The sequence below is a fragment of the Genypterus blacodes genome, unplaced genomic scaffold (genome assembly GCF_046128005.1).
Source record: "Genypterus blacodes isolate CSIRO-AG114 ecotype Tasmania unplaced genomic scaffold, CSIRO-AGI_Gbla_v1 ptg000053l_1, whole genome shotgun sequence".
Classification (NCBI taxonomy): domain Eukaryota; kingdom Metazoa; phylum Chordata; class Actinopteri; order Ophidiiformes; family Ophidiidae; genus Genypterus; species Genypterus blacodes.
This window is the reverse complement of record NW_027466865.1, coordinates 1,011,001-1,038,770: the sequence shown is the minus strand read 5'-3', so window position 1 is coordinate 1,038,770 and position 27,770 is coordinate 1,011,001. Positions and strand designations below refer to the sequence as shown.

At 45.0% G+C, this 27,770-nt stretch overlaps 2 protein-coding genes across 3 annotated transcripts in view; both read left to right on the top strand.

Annotated features, from left to right (window-relative positions):
- On the top strand, window positions 1-6,242 carry rasl10a (RAS-like, family 10, member A). The gene is made up of 3 exons (XM_076151177.1): window positions 1-216; window positions 4,581-4,710; window positions 5,977-6,242. The coding sequence occupies exons 1-3, from the start codon at window positions 1-3 to the stop codon at window positions 6,240-6,242; spliced, it is 612 nt and encodes a 203-aa protein (XP_076007292.1).
- A 2,929-nt stretch (window positions 6,243-9,171) lies between these two features.
- Window positions 9,172-27,770, top strand: part of osbp2b (oxysterol binding protein 2b) — a 33,919-nt gene continuing 15,320 nt past the window's right edge. The window contains exons 1-2 of one of the 2 annotated variants that reach the window (XM_076150867.1): window positions 9,172-9,793; window positions 14,557-14,765. In XM_076150867.1, coding sequence (XP_076006982.1) covers window positions 9,441-9,793; window positions 14,557-14,765 — 562 coding nt within the window. In that variant the 5' untranslated portion in view covers window positions 9,172-9,440. The remainder of the gene's footprint in view (window positions 9,794-14,556; window positions 14,766-27,770) is intronic. The other variant, XM_076150865.1, reaches the window with a different exon arrangement.

Here is a 27,770-nt window from a genome sequence, read left to right as displayed (position 1 = left end):
ATGGTGGAGACGCTGAGTATCGCAGTGATCGGTGCTCCCGGGGTGGGCAAAACTTCTATCATCCGTCAGTTCATCTATAACGACTTCTCGGAGGTTTACACCCCGACTAGGAGCAGATACGTGTACAGACCCTCCGTCATACTCAACGGTAACATGTACGAGCTGAAGGTTTTGGACGTCCCGCCAATTTCCTCCTTTCCATCGAGCTCCAGCCAGGTAATATCCGAGGACTCCTCCAGAATAAGATCAACTTTATTACAGAGGCGGATTTACGCAACTCCGCTCCGTCCTCCATTAATGTCTCATATTGCCTGAATTCACCTTTCCTTTATTTATTCTCCTCATTTTTCAGGGGGTCTCTCTACTCACTATGCCGGGATTCCTCACAGACAAAATACCCATTTTATTTATTCTTCTATCAGATGTCCCTAGTCTACTAGTTGCTATGGAAACCTGACTGACTTAAAGCCTCGGAGAGCTTTACTTTAGCGTTGTAAACTCTCTCTCTCTCTCTCTCTCTCTCTCTCTCTCTCTCTCTCTCTCTCTCTCTCTCTCTCTCTCTCTCTCTCTCTCTCTCTCTCTCTCTCTCTCTCTCTCTCTCTCTCTCTCTCTCTCTCTCTCTCTCTCTCTCTCTCCCTCTCTCTCCGCCTCTCTCTTTCAGTTGGTCTGCCAGCTTGCATATTGCTGTTTGTGCCATTTCACCTGGCACATCTCCATCATTTTCCATTTTCCACAGCTGGGATTACTTAAGAAGTATTTGGTATCAGGTGTCAGCAAAATGTGCAGAAGTTGGCTCCTACATGCACAGAAAATAATAGCACGATTGCGTTGCAGGCTGACCAGAGCACCTGCTTACATTTTTATTTAGAAAATAGAATGTTCAGTCAGACATTGCTCCCCGGGGGGGGGGGGAGCAATGTCAGCGTGTCCTACGTTTTGACTCACGAGAACACAGCCCTCAATATTTGGATATTGCAGCATGTTCTGTCATTTTGGGTGAACGTTTCCTCTTCATTCCAGGGTGGTAGAGCTGCAGTTCCCCCCCAGTGTAGAGTAGACATAGCAAAACCATTAGCTGAGTGCTGCCACAACATCTCTCTAAGGCAGATTTATGGTTGTCGGTGTCTTCAGGCGCAACTCATGTAGCCTGAGATACTTTCTCATGGCGTACTTGTTCTGCCCGAGCCTCTGCTTTGTCTTGTATCCCCCAAGTTTAACTCATACTGAGACGCTGAACATCTGTGGAACAAAAAGGAACGAATGGGGAGCCTGGTATGGCAGTGATGTAGTCAATTAGTGAGGTTAGGCAGAGTTGAATGGACACTGTAGAAGTAAGTTTGACCAAATCACTTTTCGTAAAATGTCCTTTGGAGATTTTGTGACAAATAAGATGCAAAACAGAGTGAGTCAGTACGCCTCCGAGCTTTATACGGCGCAGCGACGTCTCATCTGCTCATATCAGACGTGAAAAGAAGGAGGTGCATTTTCTGGCAGGCTACTATGGTGACCTCGTTTCACCAATTACAGATTCATTTTTAATCCTCTCCAAAGATGAAGTTGGGCAAGATTTAATAATTTTACAGAGAGGGTTTTTAACAGTTTAATCATTTGTTTGCATTGTGGTTCATTGTCTGTTGCTGACTGCATTTAGAAAGCGTCCGTCACAGTTTGTCCATAGTATGCAACTGCAGATGGATTTATATCTGGCAACAGATTCAGTCCTTTCTCCTCCTTCTTTCTTTCTTTTTGCTCTTGTGATAATGTATCTCCATGACTTCCTCCCACACAAAATGCTCCCTCTCCCTCTCCTGCTGTCTCTGGACATTTCTCTCTGTTATCTCTGTCAATACCGTCTGCGATAACAGCTCAGAAACTATTGCTGTTCATGTCACACACACACACACACACACACACGCACACACACACACACACACACACACACACACACACACACACACACACACACACACACACTGTGTAATTTGGACCTTGACAGGCCTGGGAGACAAATGATGTGTGTATCCGTGAAATCCGTGCATCATGTTCATAAGATCGGGGGCATGTTTGGTGTGTACAAATATACTGTATGTGGGTGTGCAGTTGAGTACATTTAGTGCAATGACTAACTGGGACAGATTGGGTAGATTTGAATGGGTTATATTCAATATGTTTTCATTATATACATGCTTAAGAAAATGCTAAACCAACTTCTATTAAATCCTTATTATCTCATATGGATCAGTAATGATGATTGGACCCCTAATTAGCTCTACTGGATGCACTAAAAGCAATATTTTGATTTAAGTGTGAGTAAGGAAATAGATTAAATAGATTGTCGGGTATATGGAGAGACGGCTCATTATCATCTCCATTTCATCTCAGACAAAAAGGCACAAATCGAACAATAATAACATCTACAGACAAACAGGAGTTGTATTCCTGAGGGATGTAATACATTTTAATTACAAAGCGTCTGCTGCGGCCTGTGTGTGACATCGCTCTAATTGCCACACACACCCTTCCCCCACCTGGTTACACTGCCCCCCCCCCCCCCCCCTCCCTCCCCCATCCCTGCGCTTCAGTATTGATCCGTCGCAACTACTTATTTCCAGCCATCCTCTTTCCCCTATAATGTCAGGAGACTCTGCAGCTTTGTCATTGCCTGCTAAAAAACTGACCGTAGCCCGCCGTTGTCAGGGAAACGCGTTGTGTTTGGCTCAGGAGGAGCGAGCGATGAGATGCTCTCTTTCCGCCGGGTGTGAAGAAGACAGACTGGAGGATACAGACAGTGGCGCCACACATACATTCACGCTCCCACAAGCACATTCTTGCATCCAAAAAAGAACACACACACAAATAAACATGCCCACACGCACATTTTGATTTATCTGACTTCAGCTTTGTATTTTTATACACGGTCCCAGTCTTGTTTTTCTTCCTAATTTCTGTATTTCCCTGGTGTGTGTTTAGGTTTGGAGGTGTAGTGTTGCTTTTTCTCCTCCCTCCTCCACATTCCAAGCAGGACTTGGATGTCAGGAAGATATGAGATGAGAACACAAGCTTCTATTTTTAGCCTGCTGAGATATGGGCCACGTGAAGCCACCAGCATCATCAGTTGCCTAAATTATCCAAGGAGAGGGAACCATGTCTATTATTTGACCCCAGTCGATGTCTGACGGTGGCCTATTGGTATGCTGAGCCAGACTTTGTTTTGTATGTTTAAGAACAGAAGACATGGGATGAATATAATGATGGTGGATTTCAAACAATCCATCATGTGTTCTCTTTCCAGCGGCTCTGAGGAAAATTGAATCCACCTGAGAAGAGAGAGAGAAGATAATCACACTTTCTATCTTGCAGCTCTCTCTCTCTCTTTCTGGCTGTGATCTTATTCTCACATATTTGTCGGCCTGATCTCTCTCCCTCTCTCCCTCTCTCTCTCCCTCTCCCTCTCTCTCTCTCTCTCCCTTTGCACAGTGAGACTCTCCCTGTCTAAAACTCACCTAGACACAAATCCACAAATCCCTCATCGTAAGAAGTTACACCGATCGCTGCCTGCTCCCTCGGCCTCGCAGATCTGATTTGTTTTGTTTCGATGTTGTGGTCTAGATGTTGGTTTTTACCAGCATTATGCATAGTCATCCACCTTGAGAGCAGCGTGTTCAGTTTGTAAACCTTACAGGCGTCTGTTAGGAGGCTTCTCCCTGTTAAAGCTATAAAACCCCTCACGCCTGATCCAAATGGAATGGAAGTGAGCTGAGCTGAGCTGAACTCCTGACCGTCCCTGAGTCTCTTGGCCCTCCATTAAATGGTGTGAGCACCCCAGAGGTTATGTTGACACCCTGTCTGCTCATCCCTTGATCTCACTGCAGCTTTTTAATCTTTTCTGTTCTCTCAGGGGCCGCTTTTGTTTTCTCATTTTCCCTCCCCCGAGCTGTTGGTTTTGTTGTTTTTTTCCCCTTACACTCTGAATATTTTCATCTTTATTCTCCATCTTTTAATACACTTATAAATTCATTGCACACAGTTGGAGGTGCCGAGGGTCTGGGAAACGCATCAGGAGGAGAAGCGTGGGTCACCGTGTCCCTCCCCAGACATATCCAGTTGTGAAATGTGCTTAAATTACAGCTTGAAACTCATTTACATCAGACTAATGCGGTTGTCTCGCTGAATGTGCGTTGCATTACAAAGCTGATCCCAGCAGTGGCACAAGTCATACAGGAAGCCCCCATGGTTTTGTTTCTATCCTATACCGTTTCTCTCTGAACTTGTCCTTCATCATGTGTTGCTAGGACACCGTGCACTGTGTAATTATTCACGCTCCTCGCCGCCGGCCAGTTAGCCTGTTTTATGACTTTGTTCTAGGCTCAGTGACCTCCAAAGCCACGCCGGCTCCAGCAGGTCATCGACTCTGCACCTTATCAGAGAGCCTGATAGCAGTGCAGACAAGCAAAGGAGGACTTAGCAGAAACACATGCTGGGTTCAGCTGTACTGGGCTGTTATTGTTACCTAATACACACATTACACAAATCCTCCCAGATATCTCATTATGTTTTGTGTTGTCTGTGCGCTCTTTCAGGAGTGGTTGGATTTGCGCTGCAGAGGGGTCCGCAATGCCAATGCCTACATCCTGGTGTACGACATCTGCTGTGTGGAGAGCTTTGAATACGTCAAGATGATAAGACAGCAGATAGTCGAGCACAGGTATCGTCAATTACATGTTTGTGACAAAGATAGATTGTCTTCTTCTGGTGGCATGTTTTCTTATTTCTGTGTGTTCAGACACTCTTAGTAATGAGGCGACATCTGAATGTGACGTGTGAGTGTGTGAGCCACCTGAGCACAGACTGGTTTCTTATTATTAGGACAGCTCTGCTTTTTATAGTGCAGAGTACAGGAGCACAAATGAAAGGGAGGTAATACTTCTCCACTGTGGGAATAACGTATTACAAAGGACCAAAAGGATGTTCTGAAAAAGATACAGATGAAAAGGCATCACCTGCTCTATCATCCTGGCCGTTGGCATCTGTACCTGCATATATTTGCATGTGATATAACCTCATTTGAGTGGCCTCATTGACACGTACAAACTTACACGCCGCAGCTCCAAAGGTGTTGCCGTGAGTGTGTGTGTGTCGCCAGTGGCCAACGACCGTTATCAACAGGAGGAATGAGTGCAAGAGGAATAGAAAACAGCAGAAATGTCTAATCGCAAGACAAACATCTGACGCCAGACTGTCAGCTGAGATAAAGACAGAAAGCGGAGAGAAGGAACAGATTTAAAAAGTCAAATCATGAATAATGGAGTAGCAGCTCGGAGGGTTGACAATTTGTTCTTGCTTGCCAGATAGAAGATATAAACTATATTTGTATATATATATATATATATAAAAAAAAAAATCATATGTTTATTTTATTTAAACAGGCACATTTGCCCTCACACACACACACACACACACACACACACACACACACTCATACATCTTGCTTTACTGAAATGCTGGCGCTATTGTGTTCCTAATGGGACCTATTTGTCGATCCTCAGTGGTCCCTCTGTAATAGTGAAATATATTAGCTTGAAAAACAATATTTATGAGCAAAATCATTGACATATTACTCAAACGTTGATATTCCTTGTAAACATTTTACAGCTGCATTACACAAAAAACACCACTGTAGTCTTGAATCACTAATATATGCCTGCCATACATTTTCACACTTCATAATGCTGTAAAGCCATCATTGCTGTGTGGTGGGAGGCCCCATGAGCCTCTGAGCTCTAATCCTTCAGTCCGCCCCCGCGCACCTCGGAAGGAAAAACTGCACAGGCATGTTGCACACACACACAGCAAAACCATTGTGGCCAACAGCCTCAGCTCTCTACGCACATGTCACCAAGGTTATATGCTCTGTATTAATAGTGTGTATTTTCTTACATTACCCTGTTCAAACTTTCATGTGTTCCTACAGGGAAGGCAGCAGTAGTGAGGTTCCAATCCTGGTGGTTGGCAACAAGAGAGACCTGCAGCGGCAGCGCTTCACGCCTCGCAGGGCCGTGTCTGTCCTAGTGAAGAAGACCTGGAAGTGTGGCTATGTGGAATGCTCCGCTAAGTTTAACTGGCACATAGTCCTGCTGTTTAAGGAGCTGCTGGGCATCGCGGTGGCAAGGGGCATGCGTCAGAACCACACCTCCATCCGTCTGCAGGGGGCGCTGCAGAGGAATCGCTGCACCGTCATGTGACCCAGAGGTCCCTCCACCCTTCTCACCTCAGCAGAGGAGCGGCAATGGAGAAAAGGACTTTTATCTAAATGGCTGGAAAAATACCCTGTGGCCTCCTGCTTTACTGAGCTGATTTTTCATAATGAGATTTATTAGACTCTTGCGCTGTAAAAGACACTAAATTCCACACACGATCATCCAACCACTTCCTTGTGAAATTCTGCCAAATGCTTGGATGGAGTTGTGGGTGGGAGGTAGAGGAGGAAATGTACATACAAAACACCCACATATAGAATGATATTAATTCCCACATCAGCTATACTGGCATTTGAGGCTGTAGTTCCCGAATGGCACATCTGCAGGACTTGGTGAAGGTTGTGTTGTGGCTGAAGCTGCGTTTGATGGGATGGAAGTTGCCAGACTCACAATGGAGAGGCAGCAATATCACTGAGTCTTCCTTTGGAATTTTGTTATATTTGGTAAAGTAACAGCACAAGATCACAACGGACATATTTGGACGTAGGTGTTGGTAAAGGTTTGGATCCTGTCAGCACTGATAAACAGTAATGAATAGAGTAGATGCTGGAAAGAATCCTGCACCGTCCTCATTAATGGGATTCTGCTGACCTGCTTTTGTTCCTGTCCCTGTAGTACATTAAGAGCGGTGGTTTCATGTTTTCCTGCAGCAGAAAGAAATACTGCAGTCTGGTTATGATATAGTGTTGAACATTAAACTGTCCCCTCTGTGTGTCTTTTTGATGAATACATTAAAAGCAGGAAGCTGGGTCCTGCAGGAGGCTGCAGAGGCTGAGAAGAGAAGGTGGGGGTTGGGGGGTGGATTTGGGAGGGGGGGCAGGTTTGATAGCTGACATGCTGACATTCAAACTTGCAAAGGACAGACACGGTGAGATAAGAGAGTTTTTGAAGCGTTAGAAGAAGGCAGGAGCAATAAATTCCCACAGGGAAATCCTGGCTGGCTGTGCCACCCTAATACATGAAATTTGCCTCACGCAGATGTAACCCTTTCATACTCAGATATCCTGCTGCGATACGGAAACAAGCAGAGCTCAATGGTTTCTGCAAAACATCCCATGACTGAGTCACAGACGCACACAGGGAAGAGGAACCCCATTATAGCTTACAAGGCAGAATCTGAAAAGTCCCTCAATGGTGATGTTGTGAGATTAACAGTTGCTTTTTCATTAGGCCTAACTAGACACTCTGTGAATATAGCTGCACTGAGAGTAAGACCTGTTCTCCTGTATATAAGACAGATTCATGAAATAGTTGGCTTGCATGCTTTGTTGGTAGAGCCAACAGGTCAGGGTTTAATTGCACTGATGTGAAAATGTGATGTTGTGTTTATTTTTTTATTTAAATACATGGTTTTCAGACACTGTAATGATCAGCAGAGTGAGTGTGATAGTTTTACATTGGCATGTGAGAGCACAAGCTCATGTTTCTCAAGTGTTGATCCCTTCAGTCAGGGTAGATGGCTGTGTTAGTTTTTTGTTTTGTTTTGTTTTATTAGTAAAAAAGAAATATGTAGCAGAGATACACTAGAAAGCAACTGTGTGTAGCATGAGGTCTCATTGGTTTGTGTGTGTTTTCAAATTAAAAGGGCTACAGTTTTTTATCAGAAACTTTACCTGTATTTATTTTTAATGTGCTAGTTCTGTGAGTAATTTGTTTTTTGACACATGATGAATTATTAAATGCATTTGAGAACAGCAACCTTATTTTAGTGAGTTTTTAATCCTGTGCAATTAACACATTATGATCATTTTGACAACACTGCCACCCTGTGGTAATATGTTACCAGGAGCATATCAAGATCAAGTGATCAACCACCCATTTAACCCATCTGCTGGACTAACAATTCCTGCTTTGCTTTTGTTTGCAGCTTTGCGATTGCCACTGTGATGATGACATATGCAGAATTTGAACAACTGAATAAAATAACAACTAATCCATTGCATGGTCGCCAAGAATGCCCTGGGTTCAAATCCAGTTGGGGAATGTGTGTGTGTGTGTGTGTGTGTGTGTGTGTGTGTGTGTGTGTGTGTGTGTGTGTGTGTGTGTGTGTGTGTGTGTGTGTGTGTGTGTGTGTGTGTGTGTGTGAAATTTGCCTGTCCTCGGTGTGTCTGTGTGTATTCATGACAGTCCGAGAAGATGCAGATTCATTGGAAACTTTAAAAGAAGTCCACAGAGTTGGCCTGTGATGCCCTGTGCTCTGCCTCTTGGCCAATAGATGCTGGGATGTGATCCGCATCCCTACACAGCATGAGCATGTAAAGGGGATGGAAGGATGGGTTTCTCCACTGTACAACATCATGGTTGGCTGACATGTTTCAAAGCATTATTTGGGCTATAACTGTTCTCCTTTGCTATCTCTTTGAAATCCACCCTAAAACATATCAAACAGGATCAGTTTACGGTTCGCATTTCAAATTTATTTCAAACACCACAGCAGTTGTTTAAGGGCGTGCCAGTGAATGTTAAATGTTAAATCAACCTGTGTTTGGCTGGACCAAAAAGTGTGTATCACGCAGAGTCAAGACATACATACATACATAAAATAATACTGGAGATGTACTTTAATCTGTCATTACTGGACGATCAGCAATGTAAATGCATTAAAAAAAACTATTGTACGTGCCTCTGCCAGGTAGGAATTATATACCAAAATATACAATCAGTAGTATTTTCCCAAGAAACTTTGATGTCAAGTCACGTGTGTGTGTTCTTGTGTGTGTGTGTATTTGTGTGTTGCATTTATACGACATACACCATATCTGCCCCACTAACCTAAACGGTCTCACGGTAGCAGCCAGCAGCTTCACCACATGCCAAATGTTTAGGAATGTTAAACGAGATAACAACGTCACGTGATCAGGGCTGAATCATAGACTAGGAAAGCTAGAGTGGTCATTCCCATTTAAAGCTACACACACACACGCACGCACAAACGGAAGGGCAATTAGGCTGCCGCTGCTCATAAAATGACCCCATACAATATTTAGAAATGCCATCGTTTAAGTCTAATTTAATCAGGTGTCAGGTCAACATGATTGAATCCAGTGGAGGCCACGTAAGGAAGATCTTTTCTATCCGGTCCGGCTCTTTGCTCTGAATCATCTGCAGTCTGCATCAGCAAAGTGTCTCGGCATCACTTCTCCTGCCTCCAGTGTCCACCCCGGCGTCATGTGAACGCGGTTCATGGTGCGTCCTCACCTTTCCTCTCCTCTCCTTTCCTCTCCTCTCCTCTCGCCTCGGACCGGACCGGACCCTCCTGCGTCGAGCTCATTCGTCAGTGGCGCCGTCGTAGCCCCGGTGGTTCAGGTGGGGTTGCGTGCCTGTCCCCGCTGTCCCCGGTGTCCCTGGCGTCTCCTGCGCCTCTCGCCGTGCAGGAGGATGAGCGAGCAGGGGAAGGGCTCGGCGTCCGCCTCTGCCGCGGCCCCGGCACCAGGTTCGGATACTTACAAAGGCTGGCTTTTTAAATGGACCAACTATCTGAAAGGGTACCAGCGGCGATGGTTTGTCCTCAGCAACGGCCTGCTTTCATATTACAGGTAAATAGTGTGGACGCGGTGTGTTACACAGCAGACATGTCACTGTGTCACTGTGGGCACATCACTACAGCTGGCTGCCTCAGCCGGCTGCCCGACTAACAGCAGGCTAACGCTAGCTGTCAAAATGTTACTCAGTTGTTTGTTTACATTGAGCTGACAGTAACAAAAACGTGTATTTTGCGTAAACCGAGACCTCGTAGTTAGGAAGTGCCAGTCGAGTCAGACATTAATGCATCACCAACAACTACTACAAGTCACACAAGTCAAGAAACTTGTTAGAAATGTGTTAGCCAGCTAACCATTGACCATTGTTAGCTGATTAAGCTAGCTTCAGACGGCGGGCAGATGACAGCTCGCGCCCTGACCCTCTCTCTCTGCTACTCCATCAGCTGCTGTATCAACGCACATGTGTTCGTAAACATGTAGTTGACGTAAATGTATATATATGAAACAAGGCGACTTTTTGTGAAATACTCATTGAATTCCGTTGAACGTCACACTCAGTTTGCAAAATCATTCTACGCTGCCAAACCAAGCGGTTCAACTTTAGGGGCACAGTAACGAGATCCACTGTCAGTAAAGACCGATGTCGCCATTCTCTTGTCAACAGTGATCACATAGTCACTGCTGGGCGACATTAGCAAATGAATAGCCCGACACCTGTGGCTCAGGTGAGTCCGGCACAGGGGTCAGGTTTCCTCAGACTGTTCAGGAACTAACACGGATACAATGGACGCGTCACACTGTCATAAATCGTGTCAACTCCCCCCGAGAGAGACGACATTCATCTCTCCTGTCCTCGTCGCACAGGACACACCGCTTAAAGGGGAACGACACAGAGCTGAAGCCCGTTTGTCCTTTTGGGTCGCATATCCTGATTTATGATGACATGCAGACTTGAATGATGTCACACTGATTGGTTTCATTTGCAGACGTTTGCAGAGATAGAGAGCAGAGATCCAATCCATGTTTTAGATTGTCATATACTGGAGCAGCTGTGGCACCTGCTTGAGCAATGAGATTGTTTGGTTATTTGCTGCTTGACCACATTTGTCAACAACTGTGATACTTCTGAAGGTCTTACCAGTATGAATTTATTTTTTATGCTGCATGTCAATGAATATCTCCAGGATACCCCCAAAGTATCTCTTCATGAATAGGCCCAACATTTGTTCCACAATGACGTGGCCGGATGGCTTAATGAAGACAGAATAGGAAAGGCTGAACCACCTGTGCGCACACATGGTTCATTAAAAGGAGAGCAGCAGCAGCATTACTTGTCATAACAGTTGTTCACCCTGTCTGACCCAGTTTCTCTAATTAAAATGGTTTGTAGGCGCACACAGTGGAGTTCACCTTTTGCTCCGGATGGTGCTGCTCCCCATTAGTCAAAACCGCAACCGTGTAATTTTAAATGTTTCACTTTGAATGTGTCTTCATGAGTCATGTCAAAAACATTTAACATGTGGTTGCAGATTTAAAATAATTAGTGACACATAGACGATTCCACTCCAGGGAAATCGTAGTTTCACACTTTTCATCCGCTGGGAGGTCAGATTGTGAAGTTGGCCAATCGTGAAGCAGGAAGTGATTCACTGCCTTGGGGAAGGACTTTGTGTAAGTGGGGTATGAGCCAAGTTTGCCAGAGAAAAGGAGCTATGCCTCGTCTCATGACATTTAGATCTAAATTTAATCATAAAAAAGAACGTTGTGTTGTAATGCTGATTATTATTGAAATCGGTTTGGAGGTTGTGAGTCTTGCGAGGTGAAACAAAGGAATGAAAGCCACGGAAACTTGCTTTAGTTTGGACTCGTCGTGAAACAAAAGAAGCCTGTTGCTTCTGTCCTCTAGTAAAAGTCCATTATGTTGTCAAGGTGACAGCTCAAAGAATGGTAGCCTGTGACGGCAGAGCAACCAAGTACCATAATGTGTGCCTCACTAATGTAGTGCTTGGTCTTGGCTTTAAGACTGTAGACTTGTCTTTATCCCATGTCAGCTTTGGGTCATCTTGTAGTTTATTTTGTATATAAAGTAAATCTTCCAAACATTATTGTGCAGTTCTCCCTTAATGTGTGTCAAGATCATTGTCCTTCCTCCCCTCACTGAAATTTTCATTTTTAATTTCTTAATTGAATTCTCCTCGCATTCCGCAATTTCAGCACTGCTCACTGGCTTCTGGGAGTGAATCTGACTCGATGCTTTAGGAAGCCTACGCAGCATTTGGGCTCTGAGTGTTATTGGAGCTGCCACATCAGTGAATCCTGCCTTCACTTTTATAGTAGAGGAGGATTGCCCTGTTTCCTTCTCAGCCATTGGACAGTAACGGGATAGCTCAGCAACATTAGTGTGTCTTTGGGGTCAGATGAGGATGCGACTGATGGCACGCTCATCACTTGGGCCATCTTAGGCTATGGTGTGTGTGTGTGTGTGTGTGTGTGTGTGTGTGTGTGTGTGTGTGTGTGTGTGTGTGTGTGTGTGTGTGTGTGTGTGTGTGTGTGTGTGTGTGTGTGTGTGTGTGTGTGTGTGTGTGTGTGTGTGTGTGTGTGTGTGTGTGTGTGTGTGTGTGTACTATGATTGGGTCCTTGCCTCTGGGCCTGCCTGGACCTGTCATAGTCTCCATGTTTCAGTTTCAGCATCACTGCTTTGGTTCCCTTATGTTTTTTTCTTTTTTCTTCAGCACAGCACATTCTGCAGCGTTGCTCCGGCTCTCTCCTTCCATGGCTCGTGATATTTCAGCCCCCAGCCACAACAAAACCTATCTGCTCTGTGTACTGTGTCGCGTGTCCGGTGCCTGTCTTGTGTACGTCTGCTCATGCATGTGGCAGTGTGTTCTGTTTTTATGTTCACTAGATATTGTTTTGTCATTACATGCTCCAGATCGGTGGACTTGTGTTTTGTGCGGATGTGTACACAGGGGAGTGACAGGTAAAGCACTGCAATTCTCTACTGGCTCGGGACAACATGCAGGACTCCCTGTCATGCCCCCTTCCCCCCCTCCGCCCTCCACCCACGCCTCTTTCCCCACCGACGCCTTAATGCCTTTACATTTGTCCCTCTTTCCCAGCTTTGGCCGTTTCCTTGACTGTATAATTTCTTGGCCTTTGCATGGCCTTGCCTCCTTACAGGGCCGAGGCATCCAGCGTGGATCTCGTCGTCGTCACTCTCAGTTTGTTGACCCACTTACAGTCAGGGACCCACTTACAGGCGCGGCTGAAAGCGGGGAACTGTGCTCGCCTTCCTCACAGCTTTGCATGGTAGTCTCGCCTGCACAACCGATGGTACAGCAAGCGCCAGTCGAAGAGCGGTACACTGAAGTGCTCGCTCTGGATTAGCATTTTAACAAAACCTTCAGCAGTGTGAGCGAAAGTGCTGCCTGGGGGAGAACTACGAATTGCATTTCAACCACTGACTCAATACGCCAGCAGCCACCATGCCACGGTCAATTGAGCCTGAAGCTGGTGGAGGGCTCAGTGCTGCTGAGGGCCAGCTGCTTGTGGCAGTGAGGGCTCAGGGAGGATGGATGGATGGATGGATGGATGGATGGATGGATGTTAGCACTTGTCGACAAATGCAGACGCATCCACATCAATGCATGACTGCTTGCAAGTCTCTCTCTGAGTGTGGCTGTCATGTGACATGGAGGGCTGAGCATATAAGTAGGTTTCTGTTCGCAGCAGTCGCCACATCTCGTGATTGCACAGTTTGGTTGCTCCCTTCTCGTTGAGGCTGTTATTACTAACATGAACCGGTTTACTCTTTGGTTGGACTGAAAACCTGCACACACTGAGCTCTCCATGACAAATGATGGCACATTTCTGTCTCCAGGTGCTCGTCTAACCCGGAAACAGAATGTCAAGGAGCCACATTTCTACAATCACACTGTAAATGCTATGGATTCTTTTTCATTGACCCAGTTTGATTGTAGAAACTACGGCATATAAAAACACATTATGCATTATTATGCTACTTTGATCCAATGGATTGATGTCGTTTCTAAAGATCTTCAATAGTAGAACAATGGATATTTGTGTCTTTACATTTTTCCAGTTCTTTACATTTACAAATTGTTAAAATGATCACAGCCTTGTCATTTATGCAGTCGGTCTCTGAGCACTGAAACTCTTCCTAAGTTTAGACTTGTAGACTTTAGACTATATGGGTTGTTCCTGTGTCTGTTACAACGCCTTCATATTGCTTTTTCCCTTTTCATCATTTTAAAGCCCTTTGAGACGAACGTTTAAGAAGGTGCTCTATAAGTAAAGTTTATAATTAGTTGTCTTTCTCCCTCTCTCCCTCTCTCTCTCTCTCTCCCTCTCTCTCTCCCTCCCTTCCTTCCTCTGTTTTTTTTTTACAACCTCTCTCGCTCTGTCCGTTCTTTGTTCTTGCTGTTATTTGTTGTTTGGTTTTGTTCACTGTGGAAGCTCGGAGGCAGACAATGGCCTGGTTATCTTGTCCACTGTGGCCCACTGAATGTGCAACAGTTGGTCTTAGTGGAGCCTACGCAGATTACCCACAATTCTGCACAGTCACAGTGGGGCAGTAAGGTTACACCGTTCAGAGTCTCCACTTTTATTTGACATTTACTCATGCAGACTTGATTTGCATGAATGGTTCTGAATGCTATAAGGGATGATGAGTGTGTTTTCCTGTTCTCTTTCCATATTTAAAGTTTCCCGATGATCCAGACATTCAGCTCTACCTTGTGTCTTTCTCTCTCTCTCTCTCTGTTTCTCTCTTATTTCTGCCTGGGTATGCGTTGCAGGACACAGGCAGAGATGGCCCACACGTGCCGCGGAACAATCAACCTGGCCACGGCACACATCGACACAGAGGACGCCTGTAACATTGTCCTGAGCAGCGGCGGACGCACGTACCATTTGAAGGCCAGCACCGAGGTGGAGCGGCAAAGATGGGTCACGGCGCTGGAGCTGGCCAAAGCTAAAGCCATCCGCATGATGAACGATCAGTCCGGTAAGAGCAGCTGGAGAAAGCAGCTACTTACATGGACGATTTCAGCTGCAAAAAACATGAAATGTGACTTGTGCTATGTTACCAGGTGAAACAAATACCGCAGGAAGCAAGATGGTGACGTCAGAATGTAATCTGGATACATAAAGGTTGAGCTGATACGGTTTGGGCAGGTATAATAGATTAGGTGTCGCAGGAACACTGGAGGTAACTGGTCTCTGAGCGTGCAATCCAGTACTGTATAGTTAATCATTTACTTTGTCATTTGAGTCAGCACATGCCCGCAAGGTGAAGGGCGTGTTCACCACTGGTTCAACATGTTCATGTTCAGCATGGCGCCGGGGTCAGCCCGGATGCCTCGGCGTATCTGATTTTGCCCCGGCCGCCGCTCTCCAGTGTCCCCTAGCATTTGATATTGTGCACAGCTGGTGTCTCCGCTTACACACTCTCCCTGTTTTAATCATATCCAGATTCCATTGCAAGCCAGGAGATGGCAGCGCTGTCTGCTCTCTGGAGTTGGCAAAACAGAGTAGAGCACGTTGACTGCGCCATGAGAACCGGGCCTCCATTCAGGCCTCTCCTGACAACGGAATTCACTGCTTTCCCAAGGGGACCTATTCTTGTACGGCCGCTTTTGGTATTGCTGGGCAAAGGCTGTGGGAAAAGCATGGGAGGGCCATTCTTCTTCACGTTTCAACCTGGCATGCTCCCAAAGCCTCTCTGCCCCAGTCTTCTGCACACAGGGTCTACAGAGACGCAGACAGGCTATATATTCCTCTGGCCTCCATTTGAAAGTCAAATCACTAAATTTAGACCGGGGCAGAATGCGAGCGCGTTTCGTCACAGCACTCGCAGCAATGGAATCATGCTATTTGTTCCCTATCGCAATTATGTTTGCATTTTGAAAAGGTGAAGAATCTGATCATGTGTTTGTGTCTGTATGCATGTATGGACACAGAACACTCATCTAATTTCACTCTCCTCCTGTGCAGCAGCTTGTGTACGCCGGTTGACCTTTTCTCGGTCAGTATTTGCAGTATAGTGTAGTGTTTACTTAACATGCATTACTTATTCCCCCCACACATCATGCGTGAGTAGCAGTGGCTCTGGGCCTTGGGTAGGTGGAATGTGCAGAGGTATAAATCAGATGCTTGCTCGCGACGTCTCGTGGATGATCGCGTTGCAGGGCCCGTTCCTGAAGGCGCGGGTTTCACTTTAGGGAATGGTTGGTATTTGGTGAAAACATCTCGAATGAATCAGCGTGAACGGCAACCTTTTCCTAACAAGGTGTCAAAGTCAGCCAAACATTATTCTAAGCCAATGATTTGTTGTAAGACCAACATTGGGTAATCAGATAAGCAATGAAAGCTGATGCTCAGGAAATGCAGCAATTCCCCAAAGGCACTTAGTGTTTGTTTTTCAGTAGAATGGATTTAACGATTGAATCCAGACTTCTTAAGTACTGTTGAATATATATATAGGCCAAGATGACGGCAGCAGCGCCTTTTACTTCATTTACTTCACTCCTCAGGCTGTCAGTTACCGTCATCCCAACCGCAAATCAAATCTGTCCATCCTCCATTGGCCCACTTATGCCGTGGGACACTGTGTCATATTCCGTTTTATACTCGCATCCGTGGATTGGTTTGCAGACCCACAACGACAATGTCAAGACAATGTCAATTCAGACGGGTTTCTACGCTACCAATGAATGATGCATTCAATGGAGACGCAAATGTTGGACACAGAATAGAGTGAAGATGTCGATGCTACAGTGTCTCTCTTGTGTCGTTGTGGGAGCTATGTATTTTGCTTATGGTGATGGACCTCCTTCTTGCCTCCAGTATTGTAGCATTCATGACATACAGCAGATGGCAGTGTTCCCCCTCCTCTGTAATATGACCCTTTCATTGTTTCAACCTCTTTGTTTTTCAACCGTTGTCGCTCATATCGAATGTTGTTTGGTGAAGTGTTTGCACGTCAGCTTTCTCATTAGTTACTGCGGTCATATGGGAGAATACGGGCAAAAATCCAAAGAAAAGCTCCAGTTTGGGCTTTTATATGGCAGCCGGACACACATCACTATTTGAATGGAGGCATATGCATGCGGGGAGTAAAAGTGCTCCGAGCTCAAAGCGAACAGAAGTTACCTCACCTGAACCTGACCTGTCAGGCGTGCAAGCAGCTGTGCATCTTCAGTCTTCCAAACATGCAACGCCAGGTGTGCAGTAACCCTGGTAACCGATTGACCAGTCACATAGGTGGAGGACAGCGTCTCATTACTGCTGTATTCAACCTACTTTCCCATCTTCTTGCCTCCATTGTTCCTCGCCTTTTCTTGTATTTTCTTCTTTGGCCCCTTTACTTTCTCCACCCAAACAGCCGCTCTCCCTCTTTTTTTCAAATTTGCCGTTCTCTGTCCGTGGTCCTGAAGACTCCCTCATTAATTGTCTTTTCTATCTATAGCACTTCCTCTCTAATGGTCCCAGCTGTCTCCCCCGCTTTCTTCCCCCCCCCTCTCCTTTCCAGCGCTCGCTCTCTTTTGGTTGCTCCCTCCCTTCCTCCCTCCCTCTCTCCCGCTTCCTCACCTCCCTCCCTCCCTCCCTCCCTCCCTCCCTCCCTCGCTCACTCTCGCTCGCTCGCAGCAAAGCCATTTACCGCGGTCTCCATTCATCGGGGGTTGAGTTCTGAAACGGAGTGACCTTCTCTTTCTAAAAACTCATGCTCTTCTCCCAATTCTATTGCTAAATATCACTCATGTTGCCCCACGGCGCTCCAGAGACATAGACAAAGGAAAAGACACGCTCTCCCTCCTGTAAGTACATGCTGCTTTCTTCCTTCATGTGGTGCTCAGGAATGTTTGTGTGTATCTGCTTACATGCAGAGTGGTAGAATTATTACAGAAAGAAATAACGCGTGTACAATGATTTAACATCAGAAGTACAGGACATTTCAACAAAATAGAAACTGAGGAAGTACTTCATTAGATTGGATTTAGTCTTTTGTATACATTTGTGTTGGGCTCCATATTGATAGAAAGCGAGTCTTCCTGGGCATGGAGACTCAGAGGAAGGAGTTCATGAGCCTACTTTAATGATTTACCAATAAAGTGACTTACAGAGCCATTAAACAATGACACATTCAGGACCGTTGCCTTCACATCTAACTGGCATCTTTAAATGAAGTGCTTTATAATTACCGGCTATCAACTGCTACTTCACAATCAGATGATATTTAGGTTTTTTTTAACTGTATTACACTAATTCACACTTACCATCAAGTCCCATTTATGTGTGACGTGCTACTTTCCAAGCTTGTCTGTTGTGGTTATGAGGCGACAGATGCCATGCTTGTCACGCCTATCAATTAGTGCGTCCTTGTTTATCTCGGATGTAAAAGCGCGTGGCGGCATCTGTCGATTTGTTCCGTCCCCAGTGACAAACCGGACACGTAGAGATCGGAGTCGGATTTAATCTCGTGCCATAATGAGAGACACGGGCAGACGAGCTTGCGGCAGAGATCACAAAGACGGCGTCTATCGAGGTCAGCCCGCCAACAAGAAGCCGAAAAGGATGCTTCTCTGAAAGTGGGGCAAGTGTCCTCACCTGTCTCATGCTGGAGTTGACCTTTGACCTGCACTCCACATGTCACATACTGTCGGCCATGCTGCTCCTATATGAGTCCTGGAGTCGTGCGCTGCCCCTTCCTTTTTCTGTTTGTCTCTCTTTCTCTTTTAATATGTATTGTTTGTTCTTTCATTGTGTTCACTGTCTCCCTTCTCATTTCTCCCTCTCTCTCCCCCATCTCATCCACATGTTACCTCATTGGCGTAATTTAAAATGAACTGTGTTTGCCGTGTTGTTGCGTGAATGCTGTCAGTGTACTGCGGCGTGAACTAAACAGGCACATCACGTTTACGGATTTTGGCACCGATTTAACAAATTTGTGCAAACTTTGAATTGAGAAACAAACAGAACATCGATGGCGTTGCCTCTGCTGACACTGACAAATCTGTTGAACAAGTCTGACATGTTATTTTGCATTCGTGGTATATGCAGCTCCTCATCCTTTGCAGCGAAACAAACACTCAAAGCCGACACATCATATCATATTTATTGCCAATTACATGCTAGGAACATGCCAAACGCAGAAACTTCTCAGTAGTAATAATATCTCTCACTCTGGCATCACTAAGTCCACAAGAATGTCAACACAAGTCGTCATCAGGCAATCTAGTAATGGAGGCAGTCCAAGGTAAATGGGAATAAGCGCTATCGGTTACATTCATCATAGAACAATGACCTCAACTTCAGAAAGCTTAGCAGTAATATAGTTATTCCATTTTTAAACCAACAAAACAAGCTTCACACCTCAAAGCATCAGATGATTGACAGCCAGTGGAGTAATGGAGAAAGAGACCAGCAGTGCTGAAAAAGGAATTTAATGGAATATTGTGTGATGATCGATATTTTGTGTTAGTTTTGGACAGAGTTTTGAGGAGCACGGCGGCTGAAAATACCCAGAATGAACAAAGAGGATGTGTCAGAGAATATTCTGATAAATCTACGCATATACTGCATCTTCCAGTGTGTCTCGGGGCGCAGCTGTGGGATTGTCGTGCTTTTATTCTCGCACCATTATTCATTAAGTGTATTATGTTTTTGTGAATCCCCGAATGATGTAATTCACAGCAATGGCCGTAGTCAATGAACAATAGAACCAGTGTAATGGAATCCACTCTGCATTACTGGCTTTGTATTTTTCTTTGTTGCACTGGGATTAATCGGCTCTGTTTGGCTTGAATGTGTGTGAGTGACCCGCGGTATGCAGCATCAAAATCCAATTCATTATTCAGCATTGCACTGTGCCCCCACACTCATACACACACACACACACACACACACATACACACACACACACTCGTTCTCTCTCTGTCTTACTCTCCCCCTCTCTGTCACACACTCTGTAGCTCTTCTGCTTCATCAGCAGCGAGGAGAACTGGGAGGTTAAAGGAAATTGAAAGCACTAAAAACAGGCCGGTCATTAAAGACATAGATTAGCTAAACGTCTTGTACATCAGTCAACTATGACAAATGGGCAGTTTGGTTCTCTGTTATCCTTCAGTTGGGCGTGTGAAGGAGCTTTTGTCCCTCAGCACTGTAATCTGCCACTGTGCTGATGCTGTTAATTGTCTGCCGCTGTCAGGTGTTATGTTCTCTGTGAGCAAGTATGAGCGTGTTCATTTGCATTTCTCTCTTAAGGACGCAGCGGGTGATTTATGCAGAAATAAAATCACAATTTCTTAAGCTTTTGTTAGAAATGGATATCACAGGGAAGTGTGTGATGTGTGTTTGTTCCTCGTCAGTGCCCGCTGTCACACCTTAGATTCTCCTTCACTGTTTGTGATAGCATCATTATTTGTCAATTTCCATGGAGGCGTCAGCTCAGGATTGTCACTGGGGCTTGTGACATGTTTTGGTGTAATGAGGGTTTGGGTGAACAGAGAGGATGTCAGGGTGATGGGTGAGGATGAGGAAGGTGTTCTTATATTATGAGCAAAATCTGAATAACGGCAATTATGTCTACAAAAGAACGTTTTATAGTCTGACTTTAATCGTGACACATAACTGGCCCAATTTCTCCTTTATTATTTTGCAAATATAGTCTGACTTTGTCCTCACTCGGCATACCTTTAAAAAAAGAAATGACACAAAATGAGAACTAAAGCCAAATTGTGTTAGAACCTTTTTTATTCTTTTACTTTTTTTTTATTAAAGGTAGAATCATCAAACACACAGTATAAGATCTGTGAAGCAAATCTTAATTTGAATCATATGATCCAGTCATGAGCTGTTGAAGCCCATCTTATACATTTAAAGTGCTGTTCTCTGAAGCCTTTATATTTTAGCTAAAACAAACAGCGCCTCTACATCTTATTTTATTTGATATTGAGCCACAACTCACACATCACTTATGTCCTTCAAAATGTGGCATCACCAACTCTCCATTACATTCTTGTCTTTGTCTAATTTTCACTACATCTTGTGTCACAGATAAACAATAGCTACCAGGGTCTTTGTCAGCGTAGTAAAGTGTCATTTATCCTGATAAATGGAATATATGGAATGATTGATGTCTCCTTTGCTGTATGTGCCTAGTGTGCCATACATCTGCTCATTCAAAACATGCCTCATATCTCTATAATGCTCTTGTAATTGTCAGAAAATGTTCGAAGGCAAACCCAAGATGGCACCTGGACATAACTTGTAAGTTGCGATGACTCATTGCACCAGTGTTGCTGACAGGCAGACATTCCACTTTGCTGTGCAGGGCTTTGTTTCCAAAACAAATCCTCACGTCGATTCTTCGTCTGTGATATACGCCGCGACACATCGAAGCAGGAAGCGGTTGATCTCGCTGAACTCTGCGGTTAATTAAAGAGCTTCCACCTCCTTTGGATAAGTGAGTTATTATCGCCACAGGATGAACGTCGGTTCATTAAGAGACCTCATGTTCAGCTCGGCTTTCACTGGCAATCAGTTCCTTTCTTTACACTTCTTTCGTAGCAAGTGAGTGTGAAGCGTGACGTCAAACAGCATTCCCCGGGCACGAATCAACAATATTAATATAGATGGAATTAGCATAATCCTTTGACAAAGTTTGATTCGGCGTGTGATACTTGTCTTCCCTGGATGAGACCGTTTCGCTCTTGAACTGCTTTTAATGAGCTGCTGTTACATTCAGGCTCTCAGGCTGTTTGGGTTTCTGCTTCCTGACACAGTAATTGGCTCAATGAGACTTCTGCTACTACACTATGAGATTACTTTTGCTTCCTAAATGTCCAAATACTTTGTCTTTTTGGACACTTAAACATCTCTGTTAATGTAAATAAACAAGGATATGCAACTTGGTGATAGTTATAGTTAAAGTGGGTGCTGGAACCATAATAGTGTATGCTGTTAGGTGCTATAATCTGCTGTGTGTGTGTGTGTGCACGATGGACATGTAATGATTGGGCGGTTGTTTGTTTTCCCAGAGTTGTGCAGCTGCCTCCATACCACCAACAACTACAGCATCAAATATGAACCAATACCACATTCCATCTGTGGAAAAATAGGCAAAGAAGCTTTATTGTTCTTAGTACCGTTTGAGTCGAAGGTACACTATCCATGTAAATTCACACAAAGCCTGCTGATGTAAACCAGTCAACTGAAGCTTTCACCGCACCGTTGAATTTGCTGCGTTAGAGGAAAAAAATGATGAAGGTCACATATGAAATTGATTTAGGTTTCATGCTTCATCCCCTCCCTCAACAATGCCCCAGGACACAAACATGCTGTATTTATTCACACTTGAACAATCTTTCACTGTCAGCATTTTCCTCACCTCTGTTACATCAGCAACAACAACAACACAACAACAACATTCCTACAGAATAACTGATCGTAAACAAGCTTTTTTTCAATCAAGGCAGCAGTCTGAATGTAATCAAAATGTCATTATCACAAAAAAATGTAAGATCCTTAAAGCGCATTTTGTTCACAGATCTAGAACCGACTCACTGGAGACTAAATCCAGTCAGTGGAACGAACGTGTGCGATGCATGTTCACTGTAGCCCTAGTATGGGCTGGAAGGATTCAGGTGACCAAGGTGACCTCCAGTTAAGTACAGTACAGTGTGTACGCTGGTCGTCATATCACAAGGGGTATCTGTTCCCCCCCCTTTGAAACTGGAGGGAGTTGAAAGTGTCACGGCTTGTTGCTGGCTCTGCAGTGACCTTGACCTTTCTGTAGGAGGTCTGTAGGAGGACCTTCACAATTGAAGGTCTGCAGAGGGAGATTCTGCCAGAGGAGAGATGAATGTGGCTGTAGGAGAGGCGCGTTTATTGAAGGACATTTTCATTTTGTCCCTGTGCATTGAGTAGATATTTCATAACTTAATATAAAATCACTTAATTCCACACAAGATCCCAGTGGTATCCATATACGTAGAAGTAGAATAGCCTCTTAATAATGTCTCTTTACTTGACTTCTCCTCTCAACCTTGGAGAGAGGAGGGCTGGTGGTGGACGGGGGTGGGGGGGTTAAAGGGAGGAAGCGGTGCATTCTGGTCTTAGCTGTGCGGATGACTGCTGGCTGCCGAGTCCTATCTCCTCTCTGCTCCGCTCAGTCACTCCCTCCCTCCCTCCTCTCCAATCTGCACTGCACTCAGGGAAGCATGTGGAGCGGAATTGTAAATGTGCAGAGCTTTGTGAATGTGTTTGTGTGTGCGCGCATGTTGGCAGAGTGTGTGTGTGTGTGTGTGTGTGTGTGTGTGTGTGCGTGTGTGCGCGCGTTTCCAGAAGAAAGGGGAGCAATGCAGGAGAGGAGACGGGAATTACGAGAGGGAGCGCTTGCCTTGCTCCACTTTATCACTGTGTCTGTATGTACTGTATGTGTGTATGTGTGTGTGTGTGTGTGTGTGTGTGTGTGTGTGTGTGCACGCTGCAATGCTGAATAAGGAAAGTCGTTGCCTCAGTCCCCCCCTCTTTGGGATTATGTAGCAGCTCAGGGCAGCGTTGCATTTCGGGGAGCGTGGCGTGGGATCGAGGCCTGCAGAGAGTGGGATGAAGGGCCGAGGCTGTTGGGAGCCGGGGACGGTCCGCTCGCTCTGCAACTCGGGCTGCCTGAGTAAAGTCAGTCAGGGTCAGTACAGCCGTTTGCTACAGCTATAGCAAAGGAGCACATTCCTCTCCTTCAGCCCAAGGAGGCAGCCTTCCTCTACCTGCTAATCTCCTCCACATCATGTCTGAGAGGTAGCCGTCATGTCATCCATCCATCCGTCTTCCTCATCTGTCACCATGCTTAATCTGATATCTGTGGCTTCACTGTGTCTTGCTGACCGCACCGCATGCAGCTGCCTTCCTACCGTCTCCTCTTTCTCCTGTGCCGCTCCCCCTCAGACTCATTTCCTCTGCCTGCTGTGCGCCTGCTCCACCCAGCATTTGCATATGGATGAGCTGGAGCCTGCAAGGCCCACATGTGTGTACCTGTGTGTTAGGACTCCATTGTGTTCAGAGTTTACTGCACCAGCACAAACTGTTGTCCAGCATCCTCTCCTCTCAAAGACACCTTCATGCCGTAATGTGATTAGTGGAGGAACTCAGAACTTCGGTAGACATATTTTCGTCATCCATTTCAAAACATCACCAGCCGCTGTGCAAGAAGCAAATCAACCATGAAGCTGATGTTGTCTGTGCAGATGTGGGCAAAAGTATTGGTACCCTTCCATTTACCAAAACAACATTGCACTGGAGAGCACACACCTCCACCAAGGCTGAGTTGTCCTTGAGACCATGATCACCCCTCTTTTTTTGTCCAGCTTGGAGGAGAGACAAAAAAACAGTTTAGGAAAAATTGTGGCTTCATGGGTTCTCCTCATGTTTACTGCAATAAGAAACAGTTGGTCACATTTGGTCCCAACTGTGAGTCAAACTGAATTTCAGCTCTTTCACATATCTAGTGCAATTCAGCTCATGACTCATAACAGGCCACTGCACTGTAGAAAGCCCCGTGTGTCTCTTTTATTCATTTGTGGGAGCTTTTTGAAGTATGTTTTTGATCATTATGCTGCTCCACCACCCATTCTCTGCAATGGAGACATGACCTTCTGTCACTAGACTGCAAGATTTGCTTTAAAATGCAAAGCAGCCCTTCAGCATCACCCTAGCTTCCCCTATGTTTAATGAGCTCTTCTGATGCTCTTGTTTTCTAATCTTTCACTTCTAATCTGTCCTTTTGTTTTTTCTCATTCATCATAGTACCTAACTTATTGCACTTCTACTCTAGCTCTAGTTATGCTCTTAGCTGTTGGTTTAGGAAGGAAATGCGCTTACGATTTCTTGTGACCTGAAGTTCTTTTATCTACCTTTGTTGAACACACTTATTGTAAGTCGCTTTGGATAAAAGCGTCTGCTAAATGACCGTAATGTAATGTAATGTAATGTAATGAGAGGCTTGGTCTTCCTTTCATGTAAAAGTTCTACTTGAAGTTGGATTCATTTACAAAAAGTTCTAATTTTGTTTGTGTTTGTGCAAAGGGCAGAACCGTGGCTTGGGTTTGGTATTTACATTGACATTTACATTTAGTTATTTGATGCTTTTATCCAAAGCGACGTACAGATGAGATTTGAATACAGCACGAGCAAAGATCGAGTCCGGAGAGCACAAGAGAAAGTGCCAAGAAGGTGTCGTCGAACAACAGGTGGTGAGAGGCAGAGCCTGGCGGAGGTATAGTTAAAGAGAGAGAGAGAGAGTTTTTTGGTTGATATAAAGATGAAGTTGGAAGACATTCGGTGCGAAGGTGTTCAAGACAGAGTTGGATCTTTACCCGTTTTGTAAAGACAGAGAGAGACTCAGCAGAGCAAAGTTTGGTAACTCAAAGCCAGGTGCAAAATGTGCAATATTTTGATTGAAAGTACGGATACTTTGGGCCACATCTGTATACTGTCAATACCTCTGGAGGTGCAGTGAGGAGCTGTGCTAGCTGTCACACTCATCATTCCACTTCAATCGACGCTTCTCCTCCCTGCGGCAGAGTTGGAGAACGTTGAGCTGAGCAGCTGTGTTCTTAAGCCCTCGGCTCTCCAGCTCCTCGCCTTGTTTGCTCAATGAAATGAGTTTTGCGTAGGTAGTGTAAGCCAGGTTGTGATGTTTAGGTGAGTTTACACAAAGAACAAAAACTTTGCCTCTCTCTGAACAACATAGATATAGAATAACGTAAAATTACCATTCGACATTCATGTTCACAAACATATCATCACAGGCATGGGAGGGGGTAGGGAGTTTTTTGATTGAGGTCCCTGCTGACCCATCACCACTGCCAATATTGCTGCTATGTACAGAAGCAGATGCAGTATGTGTGTGAAGATAGAAAAATAGATTTAACTGGACAGCTAATGTGGAGATGACTGCTCTGTGTTCCACACAGGAAGTATGGGGGTTGTTTTGTTGTGATTCATTGCATCTCTGCAGCGCCAAACCTTTTATTCCTCTCGTAAATGTCTGTGACTAGACTCCTCCAATGGAGCTCACATAGCATCCTTAGCTTGGAGCATAAGCAGGAACCGCAACCCTCAAACTGCACTTTTTTTTAAAACTCGAATCTAAAACGTTTGTCGCGTCTTGCACATTCTAGACGGCACTGTTATGGGATTAAACTCCTTGCATAGTTTGTTCTTTGCTGCTAATCATTTCCTTTGTTCCATGCGGCTTCCTAAGTGAGTTCGATTGGCTCCGGTGCCAGGGCTGTGCTGCAGAGCTTTGGGGACAGTGATGGGTTGCACTGCACACTGTCTCATTTGCTTGTGGAGAGCTGAGCATTGTGTCACTGGGTTTAACCTGCCATTTCCTCCGCTCGTCTCCTCGTGATGTATCTCAGGGGAAGCGCGGAGCCGGTTAGCAATAACAGGCCGGGATTGCGTTCCTGTCCCTGGGGGAAACGCACTCGCGCTTCATCTCGCTGATTCTCTCTGCTGTTGTGATATACTTCTCATAAAGTTCCAGTGCCTCGCTCACTTGATGAAAAGACATTTCTGCTTTGCCAGTGAGCGGTATAAACTCCCTCTCTACTAAAAATATGATCCCCTTCAGACGTGCATCTTTATGAGGGCTGTTGAAATCCTGTTTTTCTGGAATATTTCATCTCAAAGCCAGCATGCTGGCTGAGCCACATGGTTACTGGCAGCCTGAATGGAATGAAGCCTCATTAGTGTTTATTTGTTACACCTGTGCTCCTCCTGGTGTCACCTATGCTAAAGATAGATGAAAATAGATTATCGACTCAGAACACATCTGATCTGAAGAAATGCAAACAAATTCAATTACATAAGATGCTGAAAGGGTTTTTGAGAGATTATTTGGTTTTGGTTTCCTGATTAACTCGAAATTAAATTAAGATCTTCACGTAGTTTTCACTTGAATTACTTTTATTTCGATTCAAAATAATAGATTCTTCCATCACCAGGATGATGTCTCGTCCTCTGGTCTGGCTCCACTGATCTGACAGCCTGTCCTCAGGGACGAGCAGAAAGACAATCCCTGACAGTGGGAGAGTGTCCTGCTGCATAATACAGTGCCGCTCCCCAAATTACATTTCCTCACTGCCAGTTACGTCCCAATCTTTCGTTTTTTACTTGAGTATGATGAGTATGATGCAGTGAAGGGCAAGGAAGCTTATCTATGCATTGGTTGGTTAGCTGATGATGTCATTTTGAAAGTGGCTTTGCATCAAAACATCTCTCCGAAGACACCTTTCACATAGAAGTATGCTTAGATTATGAAAAAGAAAAGCAGTTTGCGTTTTTTGTTGATGCAGGCCGGTATGTGAGGTGGGAGGCTGTGTGTGTGTGTGTGTGTGTGGGGGGGGGGGGGGGGGGGTTGGCCGTCTGCCCTTGAGGCATGACCGGCGTGGTAATGGGCTCCTGGCCTTGCCTCCTGTTGTCAGCTTCACTATGTAGAGCCATCCATCCACATGTGCTGTTGTGAGGGGGCGAGCCCAGCAGTGGCACTGATGTACTGACACTGTATTGTCTATTTATCAATGGAGCTTAGTGAAACCGAGTCTTAACCCTTTTGTTCTATGACCAGAAGACATTACATTGCAAATGTTCCTGTAATCATCAATGGTTTCTTTCAAAAATATTTAGAATTGTGTGGTGATGTGTGACACTTTACCCATGCTGTAACCCAAAAGGACAGAGCAGAAATGACAACTGAGACTGGATTTTTCTTTGCAGCCTTCCAGCTGTAAGCAGAGACGCTTCTACACAAATATGACTTGGAACATGTGACAGTTTATTTATAAGTGCCATTAGCTTGAGCTGCTGAACATATTTGCAGAATGGTGGTGAATAATGAGATGGTTGCTTCTTTTCTCTATTAAACAGCATGTTTCTTTGCTCAGCTTCTATGTATTTACCTTAAACACCCCTCACTGTTTCTGTCACAGGTTTTTTTTAAAAATTTACA